This window comes from Cynoglossus semilaevis, chromosome 4 (assembly GCF_000523025.1).
Source record: "Cynoglossus semilaevis isolate Cse_v1.0 chromosome 4, Cse_v1.0, whole genome shotgun sequence".
NCBI classification, from domain to species: domain Eukaryota; kingdom Metazoa; phylum Chordata; class Actinopteri; order Pleuronectiformes; family Cynoglossidae; genus Cynoglossus; species Cynoglossus semilaevis.
Genome location: NC_024310.1, coordinates 18316893 through 18337522, shown reverse-complemented (window position 1 = coordinate 18337522; position 20630 = coordinate 18316893). Strand labels below are relative to the sequence as shown.

The following is a 20630-nucleotide window of genomic DNA, read 5'->3' as shown; positions in this document are numbered from 1 at the left end:
AATTGTTCAAATGAATAGCAATGTGTGTAATAGACGATTTTAAAGTTATGGCTAATACCTTTGATCTTTCAGGTCAGAGGTCACCAACAGTATTTGTTTGGAGGGCCAGAAATTTTCTGGACAGCCACCTTGGGGACTGGGCGTTTCAATAAAATGAAACAAAAATCACATTGTTCTCCACCATAATTTTGGAATTCAGTCGCAGGTCGAATTGGACAGTTTGGTGGGCCAGATTCGGCCAGTGGGCCACCAGTTGATATACTAAATAATACTAAATATAAGTAGTATAATTTCATAACACAGCTACCCACATCCAGGGATTTAGAACCAGCAAAACATTTCTGGTCTCTTGCAACGATGCAACCAGAGAATGAGGTTTTCTTTCATTTCTTACATTTGGCCTAAAGATGTCACTCTTCCTCCCATGGTCTCAAAAATACATTTTCTGGCTTCTGGATCTACCTCTGATTTAATTGGCATTATTATTTCTACTTGTCACTGCTGCAGGTGAGAGCTGCTCCTCCTCCCCCTAAACAGCATCCCAGGAGGCCCCAGGAGAAGAGCGACAAGACAGAGGAGGTGGAGATCACGCTGGTGTGACAGACAGACTGAGGAGGACAGACAGATTTATTCCACAGGACTAGGAAGCAGCTCCACTTGAAGTGAGCGTCAATAAAGCTATTGTATGTGATTTAAAAAAAAAAACTAAACGAACTGAACCCGATGGACCTCCTCCGGCAGCTCCGCATCTTTCTAACCATACAGCAAAGACAGAGAGCAGCGACAGGAGATCAAGTATTTAGTTACATAATGGTATTAGAATTCTGATGGAGTGCAGCAGAGACTACATCTGTAATGCTCACTCACTTACCTCCATCCTTTTATACTGGCTTCGGCACTTCACCTTATACTCGCCTCAAATCAGAACACAGTCAAGAGAGGAGCCAAATGAGGGCGGGGGAGGGCGGGCTGGGCAGGGGAGGTGTTCGAGAAGTGAAGAGTTTGGAAAGTTATTCTTTAATTTATAAGACTTTCTCTGAGGGGGTTACAAGGTGATTTATTTATCATCACGGACGGTCCTCCCCACCAGACAAGTAACCATGGAGCATACGAAATGGAATGGAGCCCTAACACTAAAACTTTGTCAAGTCAAAATTTTAATCAGTATTGAGTTAAATTATTATTATTATTGCTTTTTTTATATATATATCATTCTCTTTTATTTATGCTACAGTAATGTTCAAAAATCTATTTAATATTTACATAAAAAAGATAATAAATTAGTCTAAAAATCAGGTACATTTGGAGTTCATGAATACATTTTTTATGGACTTTTTTTTAAAATTATTTTTTGTTTTGAATTGTTAGGGCTCCATTTTGAAAACTATTGGGAAACGAGCATGGCAGAAGTTGAAGTCAATGAGACCTACTGTGGTTGGTTCAATGGTTTTTTTTTGCAGACAAATCTCCCTGCTCCTCCTCCTCCTCTCCGCTCCTTCCCTCTCCTTATATACATTTAAACCGTACCGTCATATCCGGTGTGTATTCGTACAGTACATTACTGTCGTCTTGGAAGGGTTTCATATAAGACAACTGAGCTGATTGGACGACGACGTCTGACACGTAAGTGCGCCTTTTTCCTTCGTCCTACGCAGAGAGGGAATGTTGTAAATACAATGCGACGGAAAGGTGGAAAGATGACAGGGTGGAGGAGAGGATGCTGGGCAATAAAGGAGAGGCTGGCTCCTCCCTTCTGCTCCTAACGGCTCCTCTCCGTCAGCTCTCCTCCTTTTCCCTCCTTCCTCTCTCTCATGTCTTGTCTGTCAATCAACAGTGTGAAACTAACTCTCTCTCAAACACTCTGACACACACACACACACACGTACAGTACATACGCTAACATGTGTTTCTATATCTTCTGTGGTGATATCACTGCACTGAAGGGTGGAGGACAGCGGTGCTTTCAGGGGCACTAGTAATTGTTGGTATTCACAATGTGGTGACAATGACAATGTTTGTGTGCACTAAAAATGAAGTGGGCGGAGTCTTTTTATATATGAATCACATAACGAAGTGGGCGGAGTCAGGAGTCTTTTTATATATGAATCACATAAAAGGCTGTGTGTGACAATAATACCTACCAATCAAATCTCACGTTGAGTTTCATTTATCTGTAGCATATATCATTTAGGATTACACACAACACGTTCTGTTTATTTTTTAATCTCCGCTTCAGTAGTGACATTTATTCCCTTTAGATTTCAACCAGAGTTCTACAGACGCCCTGAAGTCTCACAAAGCGTTGTGGGGTTTTTTTTGTGTGTGTGTCTTTTATGCACTTTTTATTATTTGGTTTTTGTTTTGCTGATGCATTATTGCACTGTAATCAAACATGTGGCTCCAGGGTCCAAATCTGGCCTAATAATGGGTAAAATAAAACCCTCAAAATATTAAATTTTTAACATTTTGATTTTTTCCCCTTTATTTTGCACTTATTTTGCAATCTCGGAGTTCTGACTTAATGCTACCGACCTTAAAGAAATACAATTCAATTATTTAATTTTACATACAAATTTAAAACAGCTCTTTGTTCTAGAATTATTCAAATAAAATAATATGATGATAATAATAACCTCTTTATTATTATTTTAAGTTGAAAAATTCTTAGTTGAGTCTCGAGGAAAAGTCAATGTTTTTCACTCAGTTACATAAAACACAATCATTCTGAGAAAAAAAAATCCGAATTCTAAGATCAAAATTCAGAATACTGACTTTACACAGTTTTTATGGTGTCTGTGGTAATTTATGTCATCTGTGACTAAGGAATTAACATTTCCTGAGACTTTGGGATCTCTGTGACCTTTAAATGGAGCACAGAGAACACCAGCTAGAGCAAAGTAACCTTAACGGTCTTATATTTAACCCTGATTTTTTTTATACTTGTTTCACATTTCAGTTTGAACTGTAAAAAAGTACAAAGTACAAAAGAGCATCAGCAGCAATAGCAGCCGTAGCTGAAACCTTTTTTTTAGTCATTTCATTTGAATTCCATGCCCTGAGGGCAGTGTAGCACTTTTATTTATTTATTTCCCCTGGAAAACATCAGCATCTTCACGTAGCAACAGACGACCGAGTATAGAAAGTTCCCCGAGAAATCACTGTAGTTGCAAATACAGAAGCCAGAGTCATTTTTTAAAATGATTATTTTCTTTCTAAAGCTGTGGTTTGTTACAGTGTGACTGATTTTGTACGTTAACTCCTCTAAAGAGAAGGAAAGGTAACCGTGGACGATGTATTTATTGCTTTAATAAAACAAAACAAAAAAAAAACAAATGTTAGGAATTTGAATTCCCCTTTTTGAATGACTACAGAGGAAATTGTGATTTTTTTTTTATTTTAATAGATCTCATGGTTTATAGGAGAGAGGGGGGATTTGATTTTAATAGATGGTTTATAGGAGAGAGGGGGGATTTGGATCATGACTGAGAATGCACTCATTTTACCAGTTCATTTTAACCAGGTTTTATTTCACTACTTGGATTTCACAGCTTTTCCCCGATGCACATAAGAAATTGAAGAACTAAAAACCATGAAAACAGTTCCTCAACTATGAGAACACTTCAAGATTCAATTCATCATTCAAGAAGTAAATTTATTTATTTTAAAGAACAAGAACGTTCATCATTTTAATATTTTAATCCAACTTCTGAATCCTGCGTTTTGTTTTGGTTTTTTATGTTGAGTTGTATTCGATGCTGAGGAGGGAAATTAGTTTGAAAAGTCTCATTTTATTTCATCAACTTCTAGAAACCTCTGTGTAGCATTTTCATCCAACACTGTACAGCATGCGGGGAATGGTGTAGTGTACATCAGGCTCCGTGCGCCTCCTCTGCTGTTGCAGGACCTCACTTTGACCCGGGGGTCGCAGAGGTCAGTGACGGCCCTGAACGACAGCCTCTCCTCGATCTCTCTGAGATCTTATTTATACTGATTTTCAAACTTGTTTTGAAGTTTATGGTTTACAGCAGTAAGTTCCCGCCCCACCAATCCCCAACCGTAGATGATAGATAGACCGTCGACCAATCAGCCAATCGATCGATTAATCAATCATCAGTCAATCAAAAAATGTGATGACGTTTTGTTGCCAGTGGTCTTTTTTAACTTATTAATTACTCTTTTTTTAAGAGTCTCTGTGGTTCAGCAACGGAGTTCAATATTTGTGTTAATTTTTTTTATCTATGATCTAATTTTATATTGTCATCCTTGTATTTAAAGCAGCTGCTGTTACTAACGGTGTGTTAAAACGAATGGCCTCTCCCTCTCTCTCTCTCTCTTTCTCCGTCTCGCCACACAATGAGAATAGGACGAGTCTCTGCGCATTAATATTGGCTGTACAAGAACAAGTTTTGTATTTATTGTGTAAAAAATGTTAATAAAAAACATGTAAATCCCATTGTTCAATTTCTCTGTTTCTCTTCTGCCTGTCCTGAATAATAATAAAAACGTTGATTAGTTGATTCTGTGTTGTTACACATCATATTATGTTAAGATTTAGGACAAGGCTAAACGATGATGCAGAGCACAACAATACAGTCGTGTGGAGACAGAAGTGGGTGTGATCACGGCTACACTACAAACACACCACAGTAGGATTTCCTGAGTGGACCAGAGGATAGAAACTACAACGCAGACGAGAAGCAGGAGAAATATAACCTGCGTCTAAATGAAAATTGAATTGGGAGAATCATGGCTTGGTCGCCACCTGATTCCACCTGCCAGTCATCCTGCGTGAAGATCTATCTGTGCTCCAACCCCGAAGGTACGTCTACATTCTTAAAGAGGTTTGCACACAATCCTGCCTGAGTGTTTTCAGTTTCATTAATATGTTCACGTTCTTGTTCTGTTTAGACAGCGTTGTGGAGCGAAAACTCCTGAGAGAGAGAATTTTCCCCAAACTCAGAGATTACTGTAGACACACACGAGGACTGGACTTCAGGGTGAGATTTAAAATGAATCTTTCACATCTGTTTTTAAAACCCTTTTCTAACAGTAGCTTTGTTAAATACAATTAAGTAGAAATGTGTCCGTTAGTTATTACAAAGGACAATTAAAAAATGAAGTACACATTATTGGTATTATTAGTGCTATTTTTATGGTTACTAATATTATTATTTTTAAAATATGGTTCTTATGGAATGATAATGTCCGTATTGTGACAACAACGGACAAATAAAACTCATGTTAGTAAATACACCGAAAGACATCATATATTTGTGTATATTTAATACAGTAGATAAAGAGTATCGGGCCTCCAGACACTTTTACTATCACATTTTCTGTGTACTTTTACTGAAGTATTTTTCATCTTACTCTCTCGTATTTTCTCATAAAAGCTCAAAGAGATCTGCTGTTAAGTTGAAGACTGTTTAGTTTTTTCAATAAACTGCCCAAACTGCCCAAACTGCCCTGTCATGTATGCATTTTATTTTGTTGATTTAATTAATTCTGCCTCTTCCAAAGGGCCATTTCAGTTAAAGTCCATCCAAGGAGACGGGCTGCTGTAAGACGATTCCATGATTGTTCTGTTTATGTTGATGTTGTGTCTCTATTTAACAGCATATGCATCTCTCCCTCTGTGTGTGTGTGTAGGTCATTGACCCATTTGAGTCCAGTGATCCCCATCGTTGGCCAGATGAATGCAGCCGACGGCAGATGATTAAAGAATGCAGAGAGAGTTCGGCCGGACCTTTTTTACTGGTAAATAAATTAGTGGCAGTAATGATGTTACGTTGAGTGGACAATACTGTATGCCAGGCTTTCAGCTGACAGATCCATAGTGAATGAATGGGAAATACAGTAGGTGAAATAAAGTTGATGTTCAATGGTGTTCCAGGTGTGCAGAAATGAATGACAGATACACATCCAATTAGGGACAGACAGATAAACATATATTTTGTTATATTAAATTAAAATGTTATTACACAAAAAATCCTATAACAAATGTGATCTAATCTTGATTATTTTCTCGATTTTTTTTCTTTACAATGTGTATACTACTTTATATTTTGGACTTTATATTTCTTTTTTATTATAATTATTTTATTATAATACTTTCAAAGTTACTTTTATCTATACAGTACAATGTTTTTATTCTGATTGTGATGTTCTACTGTGTCCACATGGGGGCACTGTAGGCGCTGATAGGGCATCAGTACGGCACTGCCAGGCTCCCTGTTCAGGTGGAGGTGTCCGAGTTTCAGCTGCTGCTGCGGCAGAGTCAGGAGGCAGGAGTTAGCAGCAAGGAGCTGGAGAGAGTTTATCGGAGGGAGGAGAACACCGTTCCTCCCTCCTACTGCCTGAGACCTCCACATAGGAGCACAGAATCTCCTCAGGTCACTACTAAAAATTATTATTTACCTCATTAACTCACTCAAAGTCCAATATAAATGCTATAAATAAATAATATTATAAAATTCAAATTTTTGTCAAATATTTTTGTCAACAGTCTTTGATCAGCAAGGACCAGGAGATAGAGATGAGGGCCGAGGAAGAAAACCTGATGAAGTTGTTCCAGAACTGTGTCAGTCGGTGTGTCCACCGTGGACTTATGTCACAAAACAAAGCACAAAGATACTACAGATCAGGTAAGAAAGGTTCGCTGGTTTTGACATTGAATGTATTTGAAACGAAATCCTTAATAAATGAGATAGATACAGTAACTATTGAGTGCGCCGGAATATAAGCCACGCCCACGAAATTTAAAAAGAAAAATGCATACATAGGCCGCAGTTCTCAATAAACCGCAGGTGTCCACGTTGTAACAGGGGCTATTTACACTGAAATATGTTACACTGAATGTCTTTTTGCTTCACTTTTAATTAAATAAATTATTTTTACCGAACCGTGACTGTAACACGGCTGGTTACACGTTAGCTCCTTTCTTTTTTGGCGCCCCGACCGTAGTTGGAATGCACAGGGGAGACTTAGTGATCTGCTCCAGGGCCGAAGCTAACGTTAGCTCCGGGGCTAACTCCCTAACGTTGTCCTTGTCCTCAGCAGGTAAACAGAAACAGGGAAGGTGGGGTCTTTATTATCAGCCACACCGAGCACAACAGAACCTAAACAGTGATTTAACAGCTCCTGTATAACTAACTCACGTTTTTACATGGCAGGGCTTAAACTACTCTCAACTTTAACATTCTCTGTCGCGCCCCACGCATATATACGCACACAGCCATTAACAGACAGACATACGCTACTAGTATAACACATAGTATACTATACACAGTTCACCACAGATGACTTAGTTTATTTCATGTGTTGTTTAAAGTCTTATTCTCTTCTTTTCAGTTGTCGATGCGGATCTGCGTTTTGCACTTGACAATTATGATGATGTCATTGGACGGTACCTGGTCTACATCAATAAAGTCATTAATGCTAAAAGACAGAAGGAGGAAAAACAAACTAAGCAACAGTCAGAGGTAACCTTCACTTTCTACTTAGTGTCAAGTCTCTGATGTTCTTCATGCACAGTCAATGGTTATACTGCATACAGTACTTTGTTACTTTCAGTTATCATACACTCATATGATGTCTTACATCATTATCTTCTATCTTATTGTGTGATGTTGTATTTATGTTATTGTATGATGTCCTATGGTATAGCGTTTTATTGTAACATTTGGAAACCTAATATAATCTGACCATAACTGCACATATGAGGTTATGATATTAGGTAACAGAATGTGTCTAGATCTATGGTATCGTATCGTATAACACCTGTCTTGATATTTGTCTCTTACTTGTTAGTAAGATAATTACAGTAGTTAGAATTTATTTTCTAAATAAATCAAAGTTACGAAATGTCCCATACGTTCATATACAAAAACACAGCACTTTAAAACTTAGTATAACTTTTATCCTGTGCTCTTCTTTCTTGAGGCTGACACGAGGGCAGCACCAACTGATGAACAGCTTCACTCGCAGCTTTGTGACAACTTCCTCCCTGGCTTGGTAACTTCCTGTCATCATCTTCTATACACCACCACTACACTGTGTGACCCTTGCCGTGGTTACAGCACAGCCAGGAGGCATGTGTATGCCGAGTCTCTGTGCCAGCAGGTGAACGCCGACCTCATGGGGTTGATTGACAACATTAAAACATCCGAAACCAAGAACCAGCAACAGCTTGTGGATGTCCTGAGCAGAGAACAAGCTGAGCGCGACGGGCTGTGTGCTACTCTGTCCCAGCTGTATGATGTTACTCGACAGGAAGAAGAAGAGGTCAGGGTTTGAGTCATGTCCTAAAACGTTTTTAGAAGTCAGATGGCATCATTTACAAAGTGAAGTTTCCCATTTTACAGGTCAGAACATATGTGACGCGGGGTGACAAACAGCGCCCTCTGGTGATTTTAGGTGGACCTTGCACAGGGAAGACTGTGCTGCTGGCACACTGTGCACAACAGGTATTTTATTTTGTTTCACGTTATTTACACAAAAAAATGTAATTGTTGTGTTTTGAAAGTGACGTGAAGTGAGTGAAATATCATAATCTTTAAAAGTATATTTTGAAAAAAATAGCAAGTCTACTCTACTTGAAATAAGTACGTGAAGTGAGTGAAATTTCATATAATCTTTAAAAGTATATTTTGTAAAAAAATAAGCAAGTCTACTCTACTTGAAATAAGTAAAAGACTATACTTTGATATGCTCAAAAAAAATTAGACTTTTCTCAACCTGTATAATATTTTTAGTCAATAATTGTGTGATATTAGCAAATATTAGCAAATGTAAGTATTGTTGTTTGTTAAACTGAGAAAAAGAAGACTATCTGAAAATCCTTCAGACTTTCCCATGTGACCAATAATTAGTAAATATTGATCCATCTCATAGAGAGTATTAATAAATCCTACAACTCTCATCTTTCTCCACAGATAAAATCATGGCTACCAGACTGCCATCCTGTGGTGATCACTTATTTTTGCAACTATGAAACTGTTCTTTCCCCGTCTCACCTATTGTCCAGCCTGTGCTTTCAAATAGTAAACAAGTACAACAGTGATTCGTCTGCTCTGAAGGTCTGCAGCCTTGACCAGGCCACTGGTCCAGATCATTTTCTTAAGGTCACTGATCCAGGTGTAAATGTGGATCCTGATTGGCCAACATCTAAATTGGACACTCAGCATCAACAAGCAAACATAGACGGAGTTTCTGTCAAACCGTCAAACTCCAGTAGCACACAATGCCCACAGTGTGTCCTCAAACCAGACGTTAGTCTGACGGAGCTTCGAGCTCACTTCCGATGCCTCCTGTCAAATCTACCTTCTTCCAAACAGCCTCTAGTTCTAATCCTTACTGGCCTGGATCAAATCCAAACTGACTCTCATTGTCTTTCAATTCTTGAGAGCCTCCCTTCACCACTCCCACCTGCTGTCAAGCTCATCCTCACGGTCTCCACCAGCAGCACACAGATCCTGCGGGCTATCAGAGTACACTACACACATCCGTGTCGACGCCCCTGCGTGTCAGAGAGCACGAAGCAGGCGGCAGGATATGTTAGTGTACAGCTGGGACTCGCAGACAGAAAGGAGTGTGGGAAGCTGTTAGTGGCTCTGCTGGGGAGTTCAGGAAGGAGAGTGACATCAGGACAACAGTCTGTGGTGAATCATGCGCTGACCTCCTGTGGTCGGACTCTCTATGTGCGCCTTCTGCATGTCCACGCATCACTCTGGCGCTCTGGTAAGACGACAATAGTTTTTGTGAAATTAAAGTAGTAGAGAGAGTTGGTTGGAGCTCTCGCCTTGCGACGACCAAGGAGGTCACGGGTTCAATCCCTGGACTTTTTGTATAGAGTGTTTGATTAATTGGACACTTTTAATTGTCTGCTGATGTTTTTGTGCAACATGTTGGTTGATTGGAAGTTTTTGTTGGTCACTACTGTAATACTACCATCCATCCTTCTAGCAGTGTATTAATTTGTATGTAGCATTTGATTTTGGTAATCAGGCTTTCCCATGGCTTGACCAAGCTAACTGCTGCAGCCTTGGATTCTCATTGGGCCTTACCAGCCAATTTGAATCTCATTCGTTGCATTAGTGCCACCTACAGTATATTACACTGGTAAACATTTCATTTGAACATAAACAGTATCTCCCTGTTTCTTTGTTATATTTTGATGTTTATATCTGTAAAGTAGAAAATGAATATGACTATGTCTTATGGCATATTCTCCTTTTTGCTCATCATCAGATTCAGATGTGACTGAGTCATCGCTTCCTGTCGGAATCCATGCTTCAATCGCTGCATTCCTTGATCACCTTGAGAAGAAACATGGCTCTTCTCTTGTTGCTCATGCCGTCTCCTACCTCACGCTCTCCAGATGCGGGCTGCCTGAGGTAGACCTGGCTGATCTTCTCTCCACTGGCGATGGTGTACTGTCAGAGTATGTCCAGCAGGGTGTAGGGCTCCCACAGGTTGAAGTAGAAAGACTTTTGCTAGATCTAAGGAGGTTTCTTATCACACGGTCCTTTGCAGGGTCTGTTGTTTTGATGTGGATGAGCAGACATTTCAAACTAGTGGTGGCTAAGAAGTATTTAGCCTCTGAGGTAACAAGGAGGGAGATCCATTCAAAAATGGCAGATTTTCTAAGCCACAGAGTGGCTGGTGAAACCTCTGAACCTCTTCTGGTGAGGACAGGATCCGAACTTGGTGAAAGTAGAAGGCGGCTGTCCGGTTATCCCGGTGTTATCACCTGGTCATTCAAATGTAATGGTCGGACGAATCTGAGAAAAGTCATAGAACTGCCATACCATTTGCAGCAGAGCCACAGGTGGGAGGAGTTGGAATGCAGTTTACTGATGTCACCGGAGTTTCACCAGGCTATGGTTGGAGTTGGTCTTCTTCAAGTTCTAGTGACCATGTTGCAGGAGGGCAGATGGTTTTTAAGAGAACGGCAACTGATTGCAGGTGCATTGATGTGTTCTGCTCACTTACTGCAGCATGTTCCTCAACAGCTGCCCGCAGTGATGGAAACAAACCTTTTTCCTTATGTGGGTATCTGTCCTGCGCTCAAAGTATATGTCAAAGGGTTCAGGCGAGAGTGGAGAGCAGGAAAAAGATTAGAAGTAGTTCTTTTTCCTGCTCCTGCTTCTGTTCCCCCAATTCAAAGTTCACTCAGTGCTTCAAAACACACGACGTTTTCTGTAGCTGGAACCTCAGTGACACAGAATGGGATTATAGCAGTGATCATGGATGATGGATCTGCATGGGTTTGGAGAGATCCTGCAGGTGTTATGGCTGAAGTAACTCTTAGCTGTGACCGTGAAGATTTAAAGTTTCTAGAAGTGAAGAGTAGCGGACATTACCTGCTGTTTTCCACGCAGTGCAACAGGTTTTTAATATGGGATGTGACAGGCCCGGAAAAGTTTACTCAGGTTGAAGTCCGTGAGAAACAAAACCCAAGCCTCATAACCGCAAACAAAATCGGTGGGTTTGTTGAATGTCAGAAAACCATATTCATGTGGTGGAAAAATGAGAGTTATGTTTCTGTGTATAACGTTGATACCGAGGCCTCGTCTGGTTTGCACTGTCAAAGCTCTGTGACTTGTTTGTCCTGCTCCTCCGGTGGCCGTTACGTGTACTGTGGACATGAAAATGGCACAGTGTCTGTGTTTGACTCCCACTCCTGCTCTTTGCTTGGCAGCAGTTCAAGCTCAACTCACAATGTAGTGACATTGATAATTGTCTCCGTGGACAGGAGGGAAGTGGCTTGTGTTGACATGATTGGGAATGTTGCCTTATGGGATATGACAACCCAAACAGAACCACTCAGACTTGTAAAAGAAGTATTGATTCAGGGTGAACCGAAAAACATTCTAAATCATGATTACTCTGAGGAAGTGTCCACGTTATTGGTGTGTCAGTCTCATCAGATTACTCTCTGGAATACTTGTAAATGGGAAATATGGGATCAGTTCCTGCCCCCACAAGGAAAGTCCTTCACCCAAGCCGTGCTCTCCCAGCGTGGCCACCTCTTTCTTGCCTTGTTAGAAAACTGCGTCCTTGTCTTGGTGTGGAGCATCAGCACAGGGGAATGTGTGCTCTCTTTAAATGCAAGTGAGAAGCCCTGTACCCTCCTCAAAACGGACACAGATCTGATTAGTGTTGCGTGTGATGGCAGTCTGACAGTGTGGGACGCTAGGATGGTGGATGCTGCAGGCACAGCGCTGAGAACAAGTTATGGCGTACAGGTGGTTCTGGTTGGACAAAAAGGAGAACAATTCTACACCTCGGATGGGTCAAAAGAAGTTTGGAAATGGAGTTTAGAGGCAGGCGTCCCACAGGCTTTCTTTGTACACGATCGTCCAGTAGAGAAAGTGCGTCTTTCTTCAGATAACGTCTACTTGGTGACACTCTCAGCAGAGGACATTTACGTGTGGCAGACAGAAACAGGCCAGAACAGCTTGCGTATCAGCGACAGCAGAGCCACAGACGTCCTCATCGCTCCTAATAATAACCTCGGAGTGAGCGTTTCCATGCAAGGCTTGTCTCGAGTGTGGAGGCTAACACATGGTAGCATTGTGTGCACCATACATCTGTACCTGTCCAGTGCCAAAGTATCCCCTGAGAGCACTTTCCTAATTGGCTTCCACAACGGGGACCTCTTAGCTGCTAACCTGTGGTGTGGCGCCGTGAACAAGCGATTCTCATGCGTGGACACTTCCGAGCGGGTTGTTGCTTTCCACACGATCTCAGAGCAGCCAGACTATGTTGTAGTAATGGCTGCCTCGGGTACTGTGTTCACCTGGAACATAAGCGAGGAGACGGTGTACAAACACTTTCGGCTGCCATTTATGATTCACTGTCAGCTGTCAGATTTTCAAGTGTCTTCTGATGCAAGCTACGCACTGTTGTCTACTGACAACAACACAGTCAAAGTTTTAGACCTATGTCAGCTCAGAGTCTATTCCTTCAAAGCCCCAGGTCCAGTCGTCACGGCCGCCATGGACAAATGTGGACGTTTGGCTGCTTACATAAGCCTGGAGAACATCTGTCTCTCTGACCAGCAGGCGTGGCATGTCCTCACAGTTGTAAGACTTTCAGATGGCCAAAGAGTAGGTAGTGTGCATTTGGCTAAGACCTCTTCAAGTTTGATTGTGTGTCAACAGCAGTGTGTGTATGTGGGTTTTCAGGATGGGTCTGTGTGTGTGTTTTCAGCTTCAGGTAAAATGATGGACAGAGAGAAGACGCTCAGGGAAAATGAAAACGTGTCTGGGGATGAGGTCAAGCAGTGTCCTTGTGACAGCTTGCCCCTCAGCTTTGTACACGTTTCTTTACACAGACCTAATATTATCTGGACCTGATATTATTATAACCTGTTTATATTTGCTCATTGTGCTCTAGCTAATTGCAGAGAAAGTTTATCTTTGTGCTATCAAACTTTTTAAAAATGATTTATGTACTCTTTATTATTATTATTATTAGTAGTAGTAGTTGTAATAGTATAATTGATATTATACAAAAAAAATTAACTAATCTTCACACTAAATTTCCAGCTAGCTTGCTAACAGCTAGCAACTTAAGGGCACTATATATGTATCTGTCTGTATACGTGTTACTACGTTACAGATCAAAAAGTGACTGTAATTATAGAAAACTACAGCTACTGGACTTTATTGATTAAAACTTAATATTACATTATACATTGCATCCAGTGAATAAAAAAAGAAACAGATGATACTGAAGTTGTGTAACTTAGTTTATAAATACGCAACGCTTTTTATATTTTCATGTAGTTTGTGGCTTAATGATGCATTTACTGTACGCTCGTAAATTTGTCTACTTATCGCTGACATCACGCTTTATCCTTGGTTCCATGAAAAGCAAAATCACATAAAAAGCCACATAAGACGTGATATCGTGATATTCTTCTACCTACGTGTACACCGACAATAGTTCTTTGTTTTTGTAAAGCAAAACCAAATCAATTAATAAACGTATCTTTGTTTAGTTAGAGTTTAAAAATATCCGATACTACGTGAAGCCAAGAACAGCATTATGGATAACCCACGGTAGGAGCCGCTGCTGTTGGAGCGCCACTTCAATTAGAGTTCAGGAGAAGAGAAGACATGGTGCAGCTGTACTGTTGGGGAGACAGCTCCAGTGGACAGTTCGGTCCACAGAGAGCCCTCAGACCGGCTTCATGGACTGTATCCCAGGACATGATTCTCATCTGCTGCGGGGAACAACACACCTTATTCCTCAGCAGAGATGGATACGTTTATTCCTGTGGACACAACGCACGCGGACAACTTGGAAGAAAGACGAAAACTCCGGGCAAGCCCGGTAAGTATTAATAATAAAAGAAGTAGTAATAATATTAATAATAACAACTACTATGTATGTATGCATATATTATAAATATTAACATTATTAAGTAATAATTGCATATTATTAATAATGACTACAATTAATATTACAAAATGTTTTATGCATATAAAGTATATAGACATCTGTACCCTAAGTGACGTAACAAAAACACTGATACAAAGTCAGTGCTTTTTATTTGACATACGAGATATTTCTTTTATTTCCTAACTGTCCTGCGATTTGTCTGCCTTACAAAATGCATGTATTTTTTCTTACAATGACGTAAAGTGTTTACATTACAAACATTTAGAAAACCGAGTTAAGTTTCACTTTTGTTTCACTGCTCACTGTTCAGAAAAGAAAACTTAACCAAACAGTGAATCAGCTGATAACGGGAGCTGGGTGCAGCGTTACATTCATGAGTCATAGTTGTTGCTTTCTTTCTTTTTTTTTAGAAGGCTCTTAAAGTGCAGCAGGTGCTTGGAGGAAAATGCAGTGAAGCAGTGACAGTAATGAAACTGAAGTGTTACAATAAATTATAATAAACAAATTAGATATGAACAAGAGGATCTGTTATATTTAGGACACAATATTTACCAGCAAAATAGTATGTTTAGTTAGCACAATGGCCCATGCTTTAATTTGACTTTTTTCCTTCTCTTACAATATATTTCTTTTGTTATTTCCTAACTGTCCTACAATGTTTCTAACAAAATGCATGTATTTTTTATTATTGCAATGACGTCATGTGTTAACATAACAAAAATGTACGTCCAGGAAACCTAGTTAAGTTTAATTTTCGTTTCACTGCTCACTGTCCTGGAAAGAAAAAATAATCTATTCTGGATTTCCTCCTGGTTTCTTAACCCCTGAACCTTGTGCAGTCATATGTATTTTGTTTGTTTGTTTCACATCACTCTTAAGTTCTGTTCAACAGAGTGGATACGTTTTAAAAATTTAAAAATGTGTTGCTTCCAACTCACCAGGTCGAGTTGAACGCGTGGGAAAGGTAGTCACAATGGCGTGTGGTCAGGACCACTGTCTGATTGTGTGTGCATCTGGACGTGTGTTCTCATGGGGCGCTGCAGACAATGGACAACTGGGCATCCTACAGGACCAAGAAAGCAGCATTCTGTGGCCCAGGTAAGGGAGTGGCTGAAATACATGAATACTAGTGTCAGAAACTAGAGGGAGCTCTTGTGTAGTTCTGGCCTAGAAGTTCATCTCAAACCGGTTGGTTTCCAAAGGGAAATACTAAATCATGTATGTGGTTGAAGCTAGGCCAGGCATGGGTAAACTAAGGCCTGGAGCCCGGATTTTGTAATCTGGCCTGCCACACTTGTCCAAATTATATACAGTAATTGGTTTGTATTGTGATTATACTTCTGCCTTTTCCCTGCAATGCCCACGTTTTCCCTATAGATGGCGTAGACAAGGCTAAAAGCATTTTAGCCTAATTGGCAAATTTTGGCATTTTTAGCCTAAGGCTAATATTTTAGCCTTATGATTTTTAAATGTCATTTATCTTAGTTCACACTAACACTCCATCTATCTGCTCCTGACTGTCCCTGTTCAATTTTAGGACAATTAAGGCCGTGAGGAAAAAAGTTTGCCCACGCCTGAGCTAGCTTTATTAAAAACGAAAGAGATCAACAAAACAAAGAATTTAAAGATTTGTTTTTAAGTATCTCTTCTTCTTACAGTGTGGTGACAATACCTCTAGCTGTACCTGTGGTTCAGGTGGCCTGTGGAAACACCTTCTCTCTGGCTTTGACTAAAGGTAGAACATAAACATACTCATATTATTTCTGTGACGTCACTACTGTAATTCCCTGGACTTTAATTGTGATGGCTACATATTCATGCTAGGCTCAATATGCTGTATGTGCCTATAAAAACGAATGTTTAAGAAGGAAAAAAAGAATCGCTTTTCACCTGACTTTCCATCAGGGGTCACCAACCTTTTTGAAACTGAGAGCTACTTCAAGGGTACTCAGTAATATAAAGAGTTTCTTGTTTGATACAGACTTCCCTGAACAATGTAATACAAAAATAAAAGTGTCTACTGTTGTAGGTCCCAGAACTAATTGTTGTTCAGGGACATACAACAGTAGACACTCTTCTTATCATCGTCATTACATTGTTCACCCATTTGAATATCATTGCAAGTGTTACTAGTTCAAAAAGCACAATACAACGTTTGATCCTCTTCTTGTCTAGTTTTATTTTTAGAACATACCCCACGTCCAATTCAGGAATACTACTGCTTCTCCAACCTATTCAAAATACTGCCAAAATTAATTCCTTCAATGATTTTTCCCATGTTTTTTTTTTTTTTGTTTGTTTTTCTCGACCAGGTGGAGATGTTCTCTCCTGGGGTCTGAACAGTCATGGTCAGCTGGGTTTAGGGAAGGAGATACCAGTGAGACACACACCTGGTCTGGTGTGTGCTCTGTCCGGCATACCGGTGACCCAGATCTCAGCCGGAGGGGCCCACTCTCTGTTCCTCACACTGTCAGGACTGGTCTACTGCTGTGGTGCCAACAAATCTGGTCAACTGGGGCTCAACAGGGTGGACGTAAAGGGTACAAACAACTAGTGGACTGGGATTCAAACTGGCAATTATCTGATATAAGTCTGCTCAGGCTGCACCAAAAGAAACTGCAGGGATTTAAACCTAGGGTCTCCTGTTTACCAGACTGGGACATATTAAACCTTTTTATTGTCATTTCTATTTTGAAGAATACAAATTAATTGTTATTGTGTAATATTTAATAAATTGTAATATTGAAAGATTTATTTCAAGGTCCCTGTAGCTATATTATCAAATACTGATGCTCCTGTGATAAAAAAAAGTTCTGAGGTTTATGGTTTTAAAATATATTTAAAATATATTATTATTTATAATATTCTGTAATTGGAGCAAAAATCATTTTTATAGTGTCGGTATTTTTGACAATATTTTTTCAGAACATTTTGGCTTATTGTTTAACTACCACGTCTTTGTCACTTATGATCACCAGGCAGGTTCAACATCTGTGTGATACCTGCTCTCAGATCTCGCAGTGTCTCTTTCATGAGTTGTGGAGAGTCCCACACTGCTGTGTTAACTAAGGTATATCCACACCCATGACAACCACTGACCTCTGTTGGCCCTGTGTTGGTTTAATTTACAAACATTTTCAACGCTGCAATTTTCAGGATGGAAATGTTTTAACTTTCGGAGAAGGAAGCCACGGGCAACTGGGTCACGCCTCAAGAACCAATGAAGTATACCCCAGGCAGGTGGAAGGTCTGGATGGACCTGCTACTCAGATCGCATGTGGGAGGTAAAACAAAAACAAAACAAAATAAAAAACACCTTTTACCCCAACTCAGTGGTTTATAGGTTTAACTCATATTTTCATATATTTTTCCTTTACATTTCCATAATAATAATTTTGCACCATAGTCACATATAACTTTAGCTAACCATACATCTATCTGCTCTTATTTGTCTCTCCATTTATAACATTATACAATTTTTGATTGTCATACATAGAAATGTTCGTTTATATAGATTATTCATGATTAGATGTCATCTCAAGTAATCACAATTACTCGTGGTAAATCGCCAGCTGCCCTGGGATTCATCTGAGTAAAATGTTTATTTTATTATTGCCTTTAATAATAATAACAATAATATTAACAATATTATTTTTATTTTTTTTTTTTTTCCTTGCCAGCCATAATCTGTATAATTACATGTTTTAAATATCAATTTTGTAACAGTAAAGGTCAAGTGTAATGAGGAGATAAAACTAGTTGTGTGTATTGAGGAAGTAGAACATGATATTGATATTCTTTTTTATTATTGTTTAACAGAAATCACACCCTTGTTCTGGGCTCCTCTGGTCAATTGTGGGCTTTTGGAAATGGGAGCAAAGGTCAGATCGGCCATGGTCTTTCAGAGGACAGTCTGAGCCCAACTCTGGTGCAACCACCATGGAGTGTTGACAGTACCGCAACTGAACTGAGTGGTATTTATGAATTGACCAAATGTTTTTTTTAGATGAACTTACAAATTCATATTCATGATGAAATCTTTTTTATTTTTTTTAAAGACTTGAAAATCACAGCAGGCTGGAACACCAACTTCCTGTACTCTTCACCTGCACAGGTAATCAAATAAAAATGTTTCTTATCAAGCTCACTTTAAATAAAAGTCACATTAGATATTGAAGTCCTGATCATCAAAGGTGATTTAAGGTTGACTAGCTAATGTTAAAATTTGGCTAAAGGTCACATCTACTTTGTCTCAAGTCTTTGAAAGGTGGCCAGATAACAGGGCGACTGAAGGACAGCACTCTGCAAAACTGGCTGTCAATGAGCCATAGTAATCCAGATGTGGGGAGGTATGTGTGTTATAATTCAGATTAAATGGTATTATTTCTAAAGAAAGATTCTTCTTTTGGACTGAATCCTGTCTTTGTCAAACAGGGAAATATCGGCAATGTTTCTGACGAGTTCAAGTCTCGTAGCATGTTTCACCAAAGCAGAGTGAGTTTGGTTTTAGTCACTGCTTCTCTCTGTGAGCGCTGCAGTGGGACGAATGAGGTAGATTCAAATCTTTTTTTCCTGTTTGATTTTTGTTGTTGTTTTGTTATTATTATCAGTGGATCTACAACACAGGCAGGAGCCATGAGTGTGGACATAGAGGCTGCTGGGAATGTTTTTGATCAGATGTGTAAAATACCATGGATCACAGAAAGAGTTAAGAGATTCATTCATGTTATTAAATTTTTATTTTTAGAGGAACAGTACATTGATTATTTAACTTCAATATATTTTGAGTCCACATTTTTGGTAGTTTTTCCTCCATAATCAACACTCAAGTAAATAAATACTGAATACAGAGAGTACAGAGTATAGAGTACAGTACAGTACAGTATGGTATAGTATAGTGGCACAGAAACCTTAGCTTTGAAAGTATAGTACATTATATTATATTATAGTATAGTACAGTATAGTATAGTACACTACAGTATAGTATAGTGCAGTATAGTATGGTATAGTGTAGTACAGTATAGTGTAGTGTAGTACAGTACAGTATGGTATAGTAGAGCACAGTACAGTACAGTGTAGTACAGTACATTATAGTATAGTGGCACAGAAGCCTTAGCTTTGAAAGTGTCTTTGAAAGTGAAACAAATGGATTGAACATTTTGTTGGTTAAATACAGTTCACAGAGGTTTTGTAGCAAACATCACACTGTCATTGATCCAGGTCTGTCTCTGCTCTGTGTCCTCTGTTTTCCCCTCAGGTGCAGCTCAACATGCTGATGGAATTACTGGTCCATTCTACACCTGTTCTGAAGTCTCCTGAGATCCTGCTGATTCTGGCCTCATGGCCCCTCCTCCAGCAAGAATCGTCCGTTCAAAGCGCGGTGTTACCGTTGTCCTTCGTCATCGCCACTCTGAAGGAAAAGCCACAAGAAGCACTAAGTGAACAACTTTACTTTTGTAATCTTTCGAGCTCGTTGTTCCCTGTGAGTCTAAGGGTTTGATCTCATGTTGCAGGAAGTTGGTGGTCTTCGCTGCATCCCTCCACACTCATGAGACACATCATGGTTTTTAAAAATGCCTTGTCCTTTATGCTGAGAAGTTTACTTTTGGGAACGCACAACCTACAGGTCAAAGATCTACTGGAAGTTCTCAAACTACTCTTCAAGGTCTATGCATCTATGTTATGTACAATAAGAAAAAATGCCTTAAACATATGCTTGGCTTTGGAAAACTAACTTTGTGTTTTTGTGTATAATTTTGCAGGCAAACAAAGTGGAAGAGTCCTACAAAGTTCCACTGAGCACATTTTACATCATGGAACTTACAAACAAACTGGGCTTGGCCCAGGACCTTCGTCAATTTTGGCACTTTTCAGAAATTGAGGTAGAATGATCAACACAATTGTTTTTTTTACTGGAATGTTCTAAACATTCATCAGACTTCCAACTGCTTTATGTTTTCTCTCTTTTTTAAAAGGATAACGATCAAACACCTGCCATTTTCAGTCGTTACCCTTTTCTTTTTCCACTGGAAAGCAAGGTTGCCGTCTTAGACATGTATTCATGGAAGGTAAACACGCTTGTGTGACTGACATTTTGTTCTCACTTATAGTAGGGCTGTTTTAAGCACCGGCTCTTAATTTTAAGGATATTTTTTTCAGGATATCAAACATCTCATGCAGCAATTGATGGTAGAGCAAGATGAATCGTCTAATTTCCC

General features: G+C 39.5%; 3 protein-coding genes across 5 annotated transcripts in view; all 3 read left to right on the top strand.

Moving 5' to 3' along the window:
• The window catches only part of fchsd2 (FCH and double SH3 domains 2), a 54721-nt gene extending 54016 nt beyond the window's left edge, over positions 1-705 (top strand). For all 3 annotated transcript variants that reach the window (XM_017032226.2, XM_017032227.2, XM_025055366.1), the window contains one exon: positions 508-705. In XM_017032226.2, coding sequence (XP_016887715.1) covers positions 508-600 — 93 coding nt within the window. In that variant the 3' untranslated portion in view covers positions 601-705. The remainder of the gene's footprint in view (positions 1-507) is intronic.
• A 2747-nt stretch (positions 706-3452) lies between these two features.
• LOC103378518 (NACHT and WD repeat domain-containing protein 2) lies at positions 3453-13950 on the top strand. The gene is made up of 11 exons (XM_025055259.1): positions 3453-4819; positions 4909-4997; positions 5650-5757; positions 6195-6392; positions 6506-6644; positions 6910-7059; positions 7351-7481; positions 7942-8283; positions 8364-8465; positions 8934-9738; positions 10249-13950. Exons 1-11 carry the CDS (start codon positions 4747-4749, stop codon positions 13359-13361), a joined length of 5250 nt encoding a protein of 1749 aa, XP_024911027.1. The 5' UTR covers positions 3453-4746; the 3' UTR covers positions 13362-13950.
• A 117-nt stretch (positions 13951-14067) lies between these two features.
• LOC103378517 (probable E3 ubiquitin-protein ligase HERC6) overlaps positions 14068-20630 on the top strand; it is a 10049-nt gene continuing 3486 nt past the window's right edge. The window contains 16 exon segments of the mRNA XM_025055372.1: positions 14068-14343; positions 15354-15510; positions 16071-16147; positions 16725-16952; positions 17391-17482; positions 17569-17696; positions 18232-18386; positions 18471-18526; positions 18670-18761; positions 18847-18906; positions 19023-19119; positions 19670-19850; positions 19926-20077; positions 20175-20294; positions 20388-20480; positions 20558-20630. The exon segment at positions 20558-20630 is cut by the window's right edge and continues 116 nt beyond it. Of these exon segments, the coding sequence (XP_024911140.1) occupies positions 14127-14343; positions 15354-15510; positions 16071-16147; positions 16725-16952; positions 17391-17482; positions 17569-17696; positions 18232-18386; positions 18471-18526; positions 18670-18761; positions 18847-18906; positions 19023-19119; positions 19670-19850; positions 19926-20077; positions 20175-20294; positions 20388-20480; positions 20558-20630 (1978 nt within the window). The 5' untranslated portion in view covers positions 14068-14126.